The sequence below is a fragment of the Brassica oleracea genome, chromosome C7 (assembly GCF_000695525.1).
Source record: "Brassica oleracea var. oleracea cultivar TO1000 chromosome C7, BOL, whole genome shotgun sequence".
In the NCBI taxonomy this organism is placed as follows: Eukaryota; Viridiplantae; Streptophyta; class Magnoliopsida; order Brassicales; family Brassicaceae; genus Brassica; species Brassica oleracea.
Window position 1 is genome coordinate 46,383,517 of NC_027754.1, and position 13,420 is coordinate 46,396,936.

General features: G+C 33.9%; 2 protein-coding genes and 1 pseudogene across 3 annotated transcripts; 1 reads left to right on the forward strand and 2 right to left on the reverse strand.

The window, feature by feature from the left end:
• Positions 1-4,580: 4,580 nt before the first annotated feature.
• On the reverse strand, positions 4,581-5,959 carry LOC106301595 (annotated as a pseudogene).
• Positions 5,960-8,060: 2,101 nt separating this feature from the next.
• On the forward strand, positions 8,061-11,665 carry LOC106301815 (probable disease resistance protein At1g61190). 2 transcript variants are annotated; one of them, XM_013738298.1, is made up of 3 exons: positions 8,061-8,242; positions 8,414-11,024; positions 11,477-11,665. In XM_013738298.1, the coding sequence occupies exons 2-3, from the start codon at positions 8,550-8,552 to the stop codon at positions 11,489-11,491; spliced, it is 2,490 nt and encodes an 829-aa protein (XP_013593752.1). In that variant the 5' UTR covers positions 8,061-8,242; positions 8,414-8,549; the 3' UTR covers positions 11,492-11,665. The 2 variants fall into 2 exon arrangements, with proteins under 2 accessions (XP_013593752.1, XP_013593751.1); XM_013738297.1 differs by lacking the exon at positions 8,061-8,242 and having other exon boundaries at positions 8,249-11,024.
• Positions 11,666-11,969: 304 nt separating this feature from the next.
• Positions 11,970-13,331, reverse strand: LOC106306455. Its single transcript, XM_013743082.1, has 5 exons — positions 13,016-13,331; positions 12,793-12,929; positions 12,596-12,713; positions 12,327-12,407; positions 11,970-12,235 (listed from the first exon to the last, which is right to left on the reverse strand). Exons 1-5 carry the CDS (start codon positions 13,208-13,210, stop codon positions 12,167-12,169), a joined length of 600 nt encoding a protein of 199 aa, XP_013598536.1. The 5' UTR covers positions 13,211-13,331; the 3' UTR covers positions 11,970-12,166.
• Positions 13,332-13,420: the final 89 nt, after the last annotated feature.

Genomic DNA, 13,420 nt, shown 5'->3' on the forward strand with positions numbered 1-13,420 from the left:
CTACCTCTATTTCTGAAATAAGATTTTCTAAAGATTTCAAACTTATTAAAGATATAATAAATGTTTACAGTTTAATTTATTATTTATTTTTCTATATTAAATCTAATAAATTCAAATATTTGTAATTAATGTTTCTCAAAAGTATATAAAAATACCTTAAAAATATAGAAAATTTATCTTTGTGAAACAAGAAGAAAATCTAGAAAATTTTATTTTTGGAAACTGAGAGAGCATCTTGTTACTTGTCACAACTACCAACAACCATTTAATTCACGTTATTCACGTCAGTCACGTGAATGAAACATTGAAAGATCAGAATATCTTTACAAGATAAGATAAGGATGGTTCTGCAATATAGTAGGCTCATCCAGTGCTGGCCCCGAAAAGAAACTGAAGAAGAATTGCCTTCCAGCCTTTGAGATATAATTTATTTTTAGCTTCATTTTCAGGACTACCATACTTAATTAAGCTTATTTTATGCACCAACTGTTGTGCATATATTCTATATCAGTAAATTTAAAAAAGCTAGTTTTCCATTATTGACCGGCCATAATGATTTTTTTAAAAATTGTTCTGCAGATTTTAATTATCACGTTGATGGTGTTTATCTTTTCAATTAGTAATAATTAATTGTATGCATGGTGGGGTAAAAAGGCAAAACACGACTTCGCATTCTTCTTCCCGTTTACCAAACACTACTTTTTTAATCCTAAACTAGACTTCGATCCGAACAACCGCACGGATGTATTTTTTACTTTTTATGTTTCAAAATTATGATTGTTCATATATTTAAATTATTTTTAAATATATATATTGATGATTATGTATTATTGATGTTAGATAAGTTATTTTATTTGGTATTTTTATAAATCTCACCATTTGAAGTATAGGGGTGATTGGTTGAGCTTTATCTTCTTATTTTAGTTTTATTTACTTTTAAATTACTCAATTTTACCAATCATGTTGTAACTTTATTTTTAATAGTTAAAGCCTAAATCAAGTTTCTATAAATTTTTACCAATCATGCTTTAGCTTTATTTTTAAAGCTACAACAAAAAAACGTAAAGCAAATTTTTTTTTAATGTATTTTAGGTAAAAAAACCTAAAGTTTTTTTTTATAGACTGTAGAATCTGTAAAATAAAAAAACTATATGTAGTATCAAATAAATTAGATAATCATAATTAAAAACATCTATAAATATTTAATTCAATTTTGGGTGTTGTAAAAATTATTGAAATATTTTAAATAAAATATATATCATTTACATATCACATTTTAAATAACAATAAACTTTGAGAATTTATAAAAAATATTAATATAAATTATTTAATTGATAAAAAAATAATTATTTTATATATACATTACAAATTTCACATATTTTATTTTAAAATATCTACAACCTATAATTTACAGCTACAACAAATTTAATTACAGCAAAAGTCTCTGCAAAAAAATCTACAGTAACAACTTTATAGCTACAACCAATTTACCTACAGATAAACTTTTACGGCTAAACTTTTACAACTAAATTTTTAGAGCCACAATTGAACCGATCATCACCTATATTTGTTTACATTTTGAATGATTTGTGTATATTAATACATATATGCTAATAAAAATACAATTTTCATGGTTTAGGATTTGATATGTTTTTAATTTATAGAAAATGATATTTATGTTTATCCTATTTGTGTTACAAATATTTAGTTCTCCACCAATTAAATCTAATCAATTCAAATATTTGTAATTAATGTTTTTCAAAAGTATAAAAAAATACTTTAAAAATATAAAAAATCTATCTTTGTAAAACAAGAAAAAAATTTAGAAAATCTTACTTTCGGGAACGGAGATAATATCTTGTTACTTGTCACAGCTACCAACAACCATTTAATTCACGTTATTCACGTCAGTCAACCAAGCCAGAAATTGGATGGTAGAAGATGGTGTCACGTGAATGAAACATTGAAAGATCATAATATCTTTACAAGATAAGATAAGGATGGTTCAGCAATAGGCTCATCCAGTGCTAGCCCCGAAAAGAAACTGAAGAAAAATTGCCTTCCAGCCTTTGAGATATAATTTATTTTTAGCTTTCATTTTCAGGACTACGGTACTTATGCATGTTCGTTTACGTGTCCTGCGACTAAACATGCGACCTGTGACTAAGATTACGTTCGTTTACGTGTCGCGCGACCTGCGACTTGCGACCTGTGACTAAACATACGACCTGCGACTAAAACTATGTTCGTTTGCGTGTCGCGCGACCTGCAATTTGGACTTATTTAATTTTAAAATTAGACTCATTTCAATTGGGATTCACACCATTTAAATCCTGAATAGTTTGGACTTATTTAATTTTAAAATTCAATAAATTTGCCCATTTAAACCCGTAAAATTATGTTATTTTCGTTAGATCTGTGTTAAAGGACTTAAAATATTTTCATTAATATTTAGATATTGATTTTTAGTTTTTAAATTACATTGGAAGTGCGTTTTTATTAAAAATATTTAACTTATTTGTTTTAAATGACTTTTAGGAAATATAATTATTTTTAAAAATGATAATTAATGAGTTAAATGAAAAGAAAACGTGAATATAGGCAGTAGATCCCATGAATATTTTGTCATTAATTATATTTTTAATGAATTATGTTAAATTAAAAAGGGAGTGACATTACTTTGTAAATAACTCCAAAACCAATGGCAGAATCCTATTACTTTGCGCTTTAAAAGCGTGGAATTTGTTCTTTTTGAAATTTTATAAAAAAAAATAATTATAAGATTATGTATTTTTATATAAGATAATCTGATATATTTAATATTTTGTTGATTATTTTACGTTTAAAAATTATAAGAGATGTTATATATGCTATAAGAAGTTGTATATTTATATTTATATTTATAGAAATTAACTTTAGAAATGTTAGTAGTTAAGTAACATTTATGGTTTTATTTTGATTTGTAAAGAAAATAGTTTGGCATTAAAAATAAATATATTTGTTACCATAACTATAGTGATATCTCTTTTTTTTTTCTTTTTTTTGTTACCATAACTATAGTGATATCTCTTTTTTTTTTCTCACCCATGAACTCACATTCCTTTATCACATCAAAAACCTATCTCACACCCCGTATGCAATTATCGTATAAGAGTTAGATGAGTCTTTTGATTGGTCAAAATAATCTTGTTATTTCTAATTGGCTTATTTAATAGTTATCAAAAATAATTAAAATATTTCAAAATAGGAAATGGCGTAACTTTGTAAATAACTTCAAAAACCAATGGTGGTATCCTAAGAGGGATTCTGCTTTAATAGTATAGATTTTCTTAAGATGCGAATAATTTTAATTATTTTTAACAATTTTTTTTCTTTCAAATATGGTTATAATAATGATATTGTAAGTATTCAACTTTAAATGTATGACGCAATTTGTTTTTGTTAAATGAATAAATACATATTTAGTGAACGTAAATTACTTATCGAATATATATGTTATACTAATTACATGAATTATTTTATATCGAATTTTAATATTTATTCATAGTACACCATGTTTATCTTCTCCAGATGTTCACTGTATTTAGTTTATAAAGTAATAAAATAATTAACAAATGTTTTTATTCAAGGCTAACAATCAAATAATGTAATGGTTAATGGAGGAAGCATGTTCAAATGTTCATGTTCAAGGCTAACAACAATATAAGCTTATTAGATTGTCAACGATATTGTATCAAGTGATGATTATGGCTTATTGTCTTGTGCTTTCCTTGCCTGCAAAAACAACCTCACCAAAACATACAAAGATCAATGTTTCTTTTTCGTGAATATCTTCCCGACAATGATTAATTATAGAAATACAACAAACCTTAACACCAAGAGCTTCTTGGTGAATCTCTTCCTTAGAACATCTCTATGTCTCCAGATAGTGACCTCTATCGAGAATCATCTTCGATGGACTGAGGCGATATCGTTGCTGCATCAAAAGCTTCCTCGACACCATTAAAGAAAGTGACACTGATCTTCGGTGTTTGATCGTTTGTTTATAGTTTATGTTCATAGGATTTTGTTCAAAGTGGATGTGCAAACATATGAAAAGGACAAAGAAAAATAATAATCTGAATCAAAAAAGGGTTATAAGAACAAATTGACATTAACTTGATATTTGTTTACAGTCATAGAATTTGGAAAAATGATCTTATTTCATTTTGTTATAAAGTAAAACTTGTGAGAAACGTGGTGTTTCAATGTATGGATGTGGACATTAAAGTGCTAATAATAACAATATAATTAATGATATAAAATGAAATATGATGAATTTCTAGTAGAAGGTCCGAAATGAAATATCACACATGAAAAAATCATGACTTCTGTTTTAATAGTATAGATAGATTAATTTTGTTTCTAAGATTCCTGAAGCTAGTTCCTCTAAGAATATGGAGCATGCCTTCTAAATGCATGCTTTCACTTTGGATGTAAACAGTTTTAAGAGATTCATATTTTGGGTATAGACTAAGTGCAAGTGAAACAATGATTTATACAACTTATAGTTCAAGTTTCTCCGGGAGCTTTTAATGTAATCAACATTCCATCAACACATTGGTCTCAATTAGCTCATTGATGTCATCGTTGCTGTTGCCTTTGAGTTCCCAATAAAGAACATAGTGACCTGGAACGGTAGAGATATGAGGATAGCATGTGAAATCCCTCAACATTACATCTGAAGATTGAAGTAGTTGTGATGCATTAGTCACTGCGTTTAAAAAAGGTCTTCTTCCGTTGTTGACTCCCAATAAACACTTAAAATCACATTTTGTCTTCGTACAAATCTGAACTGTGGTGCGCTATTGTAAAATCCAGTTACTTGTAGAACATCTCCCACTCTATATCGGTGTAAACCTAGTAAAAACATAACAACGTAAGTTGAAAAGTAAAAAAAAAAGAGTTGATTATGAACATATATATAGCATTTTTTATATTGTGTACTTGTATAAATCACCTGAATAACTGGTGACTATGAGTTCATAGTAGCCACCTAACTTTACATTCACAAGATCAACAATTGCGTCATTTTCCTCATTGACCGGTAGAAACTCAAAGTACGACATGTTCGGTAGAAGTGTGTAGGATACATCTTGTGGTTTGCACAGAGGATTCAGATTAACCCCAAAATGGGTTTCAGAAGACGCATAAGTTAAGGATACTTTTTCTTTTGAAACACAAGTTAAGGATACTAGAGGCAAGTTATTGAGGTAGAACTCCAGTGTTGGAATATATTGAGTCATCTGTCCTGTAATGATGCTTAAATTTGGTTTTGGGCCAAAGCTGTGGGATTATACCTTTCCATGACTTTTGGTTGCATATGTCTTCTATAAGATCCGCCAATTGAGGATTAGGTCCTCCAAGTACCTTAGAAACAGATTCCCTGCAGCTAAGATCAGTGATCCAGTCATCACTAAGCTCACCTGATCGTATATTATTGCACATTTCTTTCCAAAAGTTTTCAAGAAACATGATTCCTTGACCCAAGGTAGAAGCAAAAAAGGCACCCACTCTTCTAACTTCATCTCGTTTGACAAGACCACAGAGAAGACGGCAAAAGAAACTCTACTTATTGTCAGGACAAACTACAACTTCAACGGGACTTGTGTAGGAACTATCCCAAGACGATGCTGGGTTCTTAAGGTAATAACTCTTAAGGTAGTAGGCTCTCCCGAAATAACATCTGAAGGCTCCCCGTTGGCGAGATGTATGGCTTGAAATCCTCATAGGTCCCTAGGGGAACATTCTTCTTAAAAAGCTCTTTATCTGAACTCCCATGGAGAAAACTCCGAAGGTATTCCGTGTTAGCATCACATGTTAGTATCTCCTCAATACCTGATCTTGTATTTGCTTCACATTGGACGTTAAATCCTCAAGAACCGCCATGGCAGCTTCTTCGTCTGTGAGGTTATTCATGTTTGACTATAATATTCAAGGCGATTTGTAATCAAACTCTTGCTTCCTCGTTTTTTTATAGAAAATACAAAAACAAATAGTGGACCTAAAACAACATAAAATGATGTTTATGACTCGAGCAACGTTTAATACTTGCTGACAAAAACAAAGTCATGTTAATGACGTTTCAACAACTATCTAGGTCCATTAGCCCAATTATAAACCTGGTTCTTAAAAGAAGGTTGGTGGGTAGTTGCTCGCATTTACTTCAAAGGGTCTTGAAATATCTGGTTCGATATCATGTCGGTGACGATGGATATAGAGGTCCATGATGGCGCTCTGTCTCTTAGCATATCAGTTCAGTTTTAGTTGGCTTTCTTTAGAGAAACATGTTGCATGTTAAGTAGTACTATTTTACTAATGTCATCCGATAATTCGTTTGTGGACTTTTGTGGAAATTTCTCCTGTGGTTTTACTAATGCTATTGCTTCTTTTAACAAATTTAGCAGCTCGTTCCTATGATAACACTATTCTTGTGTTGTCTGATGGTGATGGAAGCGATGATCTTGAAGACAAAAACAAACTTCTTGATAGGGATGTTAAAATGGGTAAACCCACCCCATTTATACCCGCTCCGTTTAAGATCCACCCATTTAAAACCCATATCCGTTTAGACCCATATAAAAATAGGTCTATTAGGGGTACCCATTTAGATCCACAAAATTTGTACTAACCCATTTAAACTATTGTTGATTTAATTTTTAATTGTTTTAACTTTATGGTTTTTTAACAAATATTAAATGAAACAAATAAAAAATTTTAACTGATTTTTATTATATAAATGCAAATCAAATTATTCTGGTAAACCCGTAAAATCAAGTTTTCTTCTAAAACCGCAAAATTTGATTTTTTCCGCTAAAACCGCAAAATCGAGTTTTTCCGCCAAAACCGCAAAATCGAGTTTTCCGCCAAAACCGTAAAACCGAGTGTTTCCGCCAAAACCGTAAAACCAAGTTTTCCCGCCAAAACCGTAAAACCGAGTTTTCTCGCCAAAATGCAAAATCAGATTTTTCCGCCAAAACCATAAAATCGAGTTTTCCCGCTAAAACCGTAAAAATCGAGTTTTCCCGCCAAAACCGTAAAAATCGAGTTTTTCCGCCAAAACCGTAAAATCGAGTTTTTCCGCCAAAACCGTAAAACCGAGTTTTCCCGCCAAAACCGTAAAACGGAGTTTTTATGCCAAAACCATAAAAATCAAGTTTCCCGTCCAAACTGTAAAATTGAGTTTTCCCGCCAAAAACGCAATATCGAGTTTTTCCGCCAAAAACGCAATATCGAGTTTTTCCGCCAAAACCGTAAAATCGAGTTTTTCCGCCAAAACCGTAAAATCGAGTTTTTCCGCCAAAACGCAATATCGAGTTTTCCTGCCAAAACGCAATATCGAGTTTTCCCACAAAAACTGTAAAATCGAGTTTTCCTGCCAAAACGCAATATCGAGTTTTCCCGCCAAAACCGTAAAAATTGAGTTTTCCCGCTAAAGCCGCAAAATCGAGTTTTCTCGCCAAAACCGCATAATCAGATTTTCCTGACAAAACCAGAAAATGTGTTTTCCGTCAAAACTATAAAATTCAATTTTTTTTTTGCCAAAACTACAAAATCGAATTTTTTCTGCATAAATCGTAAAATCGAATTTTTCGTCAAAACTATACAATCACATTTTCCTACAAAAAAATAATTAATTAATTATATTAAGTTAAATGGGTTAAGATGGTACCCACTAACTTTAAGTAAAACCCATTTAATAAATTGGTCATAACAAAAGTACGCATTTAAAACCCATTTAACTAAATGGGTCTAAATTAGCATTTATTTATTTTTAAAACTCATTAAAAACCCACTAACAAAACCCATTATAACATCCCTACTTCTTGATTGCAAGTTATATTGTGATGGCAAAGAGGCCAAAGACTTGATGTTGAACAAATAGAAGATGAACTATTATCAATAGTGGTTGTCTCTTACAGGACAAGTATTTTCTGTTTACTTACCAAAGTGGAATACAATCCTTTAATACATAAACAAACTGATCCTATCTGTTCAAACGAAGCTGTACTTGTGATTCACATTCACACGTCTTCTCTACTCCGTTGCCAACATGGCAGAAATAAAGATCTAATTTTACTGTATGCTAAAATTTCAAGCCAGTATTATTGCCAAAAAGTAGTGGTATGTGGACTTTAGTTGACTTGAAGTAAGAATGATCAAAGTCTTCATATGGAAAAGGAGCGGTCTGAAATTAGCATAGGTAATGTCTTTCGCCGTATTGTAGCAAAGTTGTTATCTCCAATAATTCATCCTAAACCAGTTCATTCAGATTTCAACTCTACTGAAATAATTTTCTCTGTTCTTCTATCACTATGGGGAACTGTATGTCCTTCCAACCTTCTTGTGATGCGACGCTGGACCGTGCCATTAGCGTCTTATGTAGTAAAGGTTACATTGGAAACCTCAAGAAGAATCTCAGGGATCTGCAAAGGGAAACGGAAGATCTCAGAGCAATTCAAGATGTGGTGAAGAACAAAGTAGCTAGAGAGAAGATAAAACATCGACACATGCTTAAACCTGTCCAGGTATGGCTTACACGTGTTGAGAGCTTTAATACACGGGTTGATGATACTCTTAGTACTAGTCCTGCTCAGCTTCAAAAGCTGTGTCTATGTGCTATATGCTCAAAAAACGTATGTTTGAGCTATAACTATGGGAGAAGAGTATTCTTGTTGTTGGAAGAGGTTAAGAAACTAAAATCAGAGGGTAACTTTCAAGAACTTACTGAGTTGACTATGATATGTGAAGTGGTGGAGAGGCCTACTCGAACTACGATTGGTCAGGAAGAAATGCTTGAAACGGCGTGGGAAAGACTAATGGAAGAGGAAGTTGCAATCATGGGTTTGCATGGAATGGGTGGTGTAGGCAAAACTACCCTGTTTAAACAAATCCACAACAAGTTTGCAACGATGTCTGGTAAGTTTGATGTTGTGATCTGGATCGTGGTGTCTCAAGGTGCAAGTATCTCGAAGCTTCAAGAAGATATTGCACAGAAGCTACGTCTTTGCGACGACCAGTGGACACGGAAAAACGAAAGTGATAAAGCCACGGAGATGCACAGAGTTTTAAAAGGGACGCGGTTTGTTTTAATGCTTGATGACATATGGGAGAAAGTTGATTTAGAAGCCATCGGAGTTCCGGAACCGACTAGAGAAAATGGATGCAAAGTAGCATTCACCACACGTTCCAAGGAAGTATGTGGGAGGATGGGAGATCATGAACCGATGCAAGTCAAGTGTTTGGAAAGAGATCAAGCGTGGGAGTTGTTTAGAATCAAGGTTGGAGAGAGTACGTTAAGTAGAGATCCCAACATTGTCGAGCTTGCAAGGAAGGTCGCTGAGAAATGCCATGGTCTGCCTTTAGCGCTCAGTGTTATCGGTGAGACAATGTCGTATAAAACGACGGTACAAGAATGGGAGCATGCAATAGATGTTTTGACTAGATCCGCAGCAGAGTTTTCTGACATGGAAAACAAGATTCTTCCGATTCTGAAGTATAGCTACGATAACTTGGCGGATGAACATATCAAATCATGTTTTCTGTATTGTGCTCTCTTTCCGGAAGACTATGAGATAGTTAAAGAGAGTTTGATAGAATGCTGGATATGCGAGGGATTCATCGGGGAGTACCAAGTCTTGAAAAGCGCTGTGAATAAAGGTTATGAGCTACTATGTACCCTTATCCGTGCAAATCTACTAACGGAGTTTGGTACAATAAAGGTTGGGATGCATGACGTGATTCGAGAAATGGCTCTATGGATTGCATCGGATTTGGGGAAACAGAAAGAGAGTTTTGTCGTGCAAGCTGCTGTCGGACTACATGATGTACCAAAAGTTAAGGATTGGGGAGCTGTGAGAAGGATGTCATTAATTGGTAATCATATTAAAGATATAACACAACCTATAAGCATGTGTTCTCAACTTACTACGCTTCTCCTACAGAAAAATGGTTTGGACTATCTATCAGGTGAATTCATCCAATCTATGCAAAAGTTAGTTGTTTTGGATCTATCTAGAAATGACATCATTGGTGGACTTCCAGAGCAGATATCAGAGCTGACCTCCTTGCAGTATCTTGACGTGTCCTATACAAATATACGTCAACTGCCAGCTAGTTTCCGAGGGTTAAAGAAGCTAACTCACCTGAATTTGACTGGTACAGAAAGACTTTGTAGTATCCGAGGGATATCAAAGCTGTCGAGCTTAACAAGTTTGAAACTACTAAATTCTAAAGTTCATGGAGATGTTAACTTAGTGAAGGAGCTGCAGCACTTGGAGCATCTACAAGTTCTAACCATTAGTATATCTACGGACTCAGGCTTGGAGGAACTGTTAGGCGATCAAAGGCTGGCGAAGTGCATCGATTCTCTGAGTATTCGTCGTCTCAATATTACCCTCGATGTTCAGCTAAGACCAATCTACTTATCGTTGCTGATGAGTATGGAGAATCTCCGTCACATCAATGTCACAAACATTGATGTCTCAGAGATTGATACCAATGAAAACTGGAGGAAAAGCAAGAGAAACTCGTCTGGTTTACACAATCCGACGGTTCCATATTTCTTCACCAACCTCTCCACCGTGGGGATAGTTGACTTGAATGGCATGACGGATCTGACTTGGCTGCTGTTTGCTCCGAATCTTGTCAAACTCCACGTTGGAAATTCAGAAGAAGTGAAAGAGATTATAAACAAAAAGAAAGCGAAAAAGGTTACAGGTACTTCACCTCCTTTTCAGAAATTAGAAATGATATTGTTGGAAGGGTTGCCGAAGCTGGAGAGTATCTACTGGACTCCTCTTCCCTTTCCATTTTTGAAGAAAATAGTGAAACTAGAGTGTCCCAAGCTGAGAAAGCTTCCCTTAAATGCTACAAGCGTCTCACGAGTTGATGAGCTTTCAATAGTAATGAAGCCTGAAGAGGAAGCTCAGCTTGAATGGGAGGACGAAGATACCAAAAATCGTTTCTCGCCTGTAATCAGTCTGGTAACTATTTTTTTTTCTTATCCTCTCTCGCTCTATGTCAGCATGAGGTGTGCATCATCATTACTAGGCTGATATGATCCATTTGCAAAATAAATATATACCCAACAAAAAAATTTGGAACACATAATAGAAAATTATTTTGAGATTTAGGAATGTTATTGAATGATCTCTTCAAATGATCAAACCACCAATCTTTCTTCTGTCTTACTTTCACATTTATTAAGCAAGAATTATATGGGAGAAGAAAAAAATATCAAAAAATTAGAAACGGATTATAATCTTTTTCAGATTCTTAATATAGTTTAGAGATTAAATATGAAAAAGATTTTGCAGAAAAAAATTTTGTGTTAAAAAAATTTAGAATATATATGTTGTTCTTTCAATTTCAGTGCGTTCCAACTAATGTCACTAACTTTGTGTTCTGTTTTTCTTTTGTTTTTGGTTTTCATCAGGGTAGAGAGATGTAAACACCCTTCAATCTGGCTCCAGGCTTCTATATCTGATGTTTTCTCTTCCAGTTTCTTGATGTGTTGTTGTTCATTTGGATTATTGATTGTATCATTGCTTTTCCTTTGCATAAGAGGCTGTTGTGTTGTTTAACGTAAGACATTAAATGTATCACTTGAAATATGTTATCATTCTCCTAGTTTTTCAAAAAAGAAAAGTATACTTTTCAAACAGTTTATATGCTCTTAGGAAATAGATCTTTCTAAGAGTGTGTGTGATGCCTGCACTTTTACTGAGGATTTTGATTTTGGATTGTGACCAATGGAAAAAGGAGTCAACAAGAGGAGTAAGAGTAAAGATTTAGCCACTCGCTTTTTTGCTATGGTAACATTCTTCTAGTGTTGTCTGATGATGAGGGAAGCGATGATGCTGAAGACAAAAGAAACTTCTTAAATTACAAGTTCCTAATGTGATGGCCAAGAGGCTAAAGACTTGACATTGAATAAATAGAAGATTGAAGTATCATTCTCAAATCTCAACAGTGCTCGTCTCTTATACGACAAGTATTACAAGCTTAGCGTGTCAATATGCAAACAAAGTGGAAAAGATGAAAACAGAGAGCTTACACAATCCTTTAATACAAAAACAAACTGATCTCGTCTGTTCAAATGAAGCTACTGTACTTGTGATCACATTCACACATCGTCTCTACTCCGATGCTCCACGAGCAATTGCTCCAGTTCTTCCCTGCGTCTGTCTATCTCCTGCAACATCAAGGGTCAATGATTTAGAAGCCATCTGAGGAATGGAATGCACATATAGACACTACAATAAACTCAAACTATCACTACTTGCCTCAAGATCCTTGACAGCTTGTTCTTTTGAGATTTCTTTCTGCTGTCTAGCACGTTTCAGAAAACCAATGCATAAAATCCCCTGAAGTTCAGACAAACGATCAAAAGATTAAACCAAATCAAACATAGCAGATCCAAAACTGAAAAGAGATTGATCATATAAGCAAAGATACAACCACTACATCAACCAAAAACTATTATGAAGAAAAAGATTCAACAGTAACGCAAGAGAACAGAGGAAATAATAGAACTATGAATGTGACATCTTACTGAAATGAAATAGATAAGACCACAAGCGAGGAGCATGTAGCTTGCGATGTTCTGAAGAAGCAAGAGATCCTTCCTTTGAGTCATATAGTCAGGGAAAGCTCTTGTCATCACAGCCACACTGATACAAAAGCAAACCAATATTATAATCTTTACACCAACCAAACAATGGTCTCTTTCTCGAGCTCCTCAGTACTTACAAAATCTGAAGCATGCCTCTCCCAGCCCAGTACTCAAGAACCTTTGAAAATTTCAAAATGAATCCCCACTCTGTCTCGGCTAGAACCACAAAACAAGCAATCAACACAGCATAACACCGGAATATTCCATCGAATATCTGCCATGAAACGATCATAAAACAAGCTTCAGACGACGAACATCAATAGAGAGAGACAATAGAGAGAGAGGGGTTACTATTATTACATCGTGGCTATCCCGGAAGGAGCGAATAGCGGCGAGAACATTAACAACAACGCAGAGAATAGCGACGAGAGAGGTAACGAAGCTGAAACACCTGCAAACAACGAGGAAAGGGTCTGCTCTGTTGCTGAGCCGAGATCTTATGGCTTCACCGGAAGGCTCGCCGGTTTCTTCATTGTCCTCTGCCCTCCTCTCCATCTAAAATCCGATTTTCTCTCCGGCGAGGATTCACTCTCTGCTTAGCTCAAAATGATTGATTTTTTTAGCAAGAAAAAAAATATATTTTTTAGGATAAGTAGTTTGTACTGTGTTCGTTCGTTCATTGGTTGAATTTTTTTTCAGACATCAGACAAAAGAGTTTGCGTTTTGGTTTAGTTGTGTAAATAATAATATCACAAGAGGAAAAAG

Bases quoted from the DNA above. Each gene is read 5' to 3' on its own strand.
- LOC106301815 (XM_013738297.1), top strand. From the start codon at position 8,355: ATGGGGAACTGTATGTCCTTCCAACCTTCTTGTGATGCGACGCTGGAC.
- LOC106306455 (XM_013743082.1), bottom strand. From the start codon at position 13,210: ATGGAGAGGAGGGCAGAGGACAATGAAGAAACCGGCGAGCCTTCCGGT. The intron at 12,408-12,595 runs GTAAGATGTCAC...TCTGAACTTCAG, and splicing joins GTCTTATCTATTTCATTTCA to GGGATTTTATGCATTGGTTT. The intron at 12,236-12,326 runs GCAAGTAGTGAT...TTGATGTTGCAG, and splicing joins AAGCTGTCAAGGATCTTGAG to GAGATAGACAGACGCAGGGA.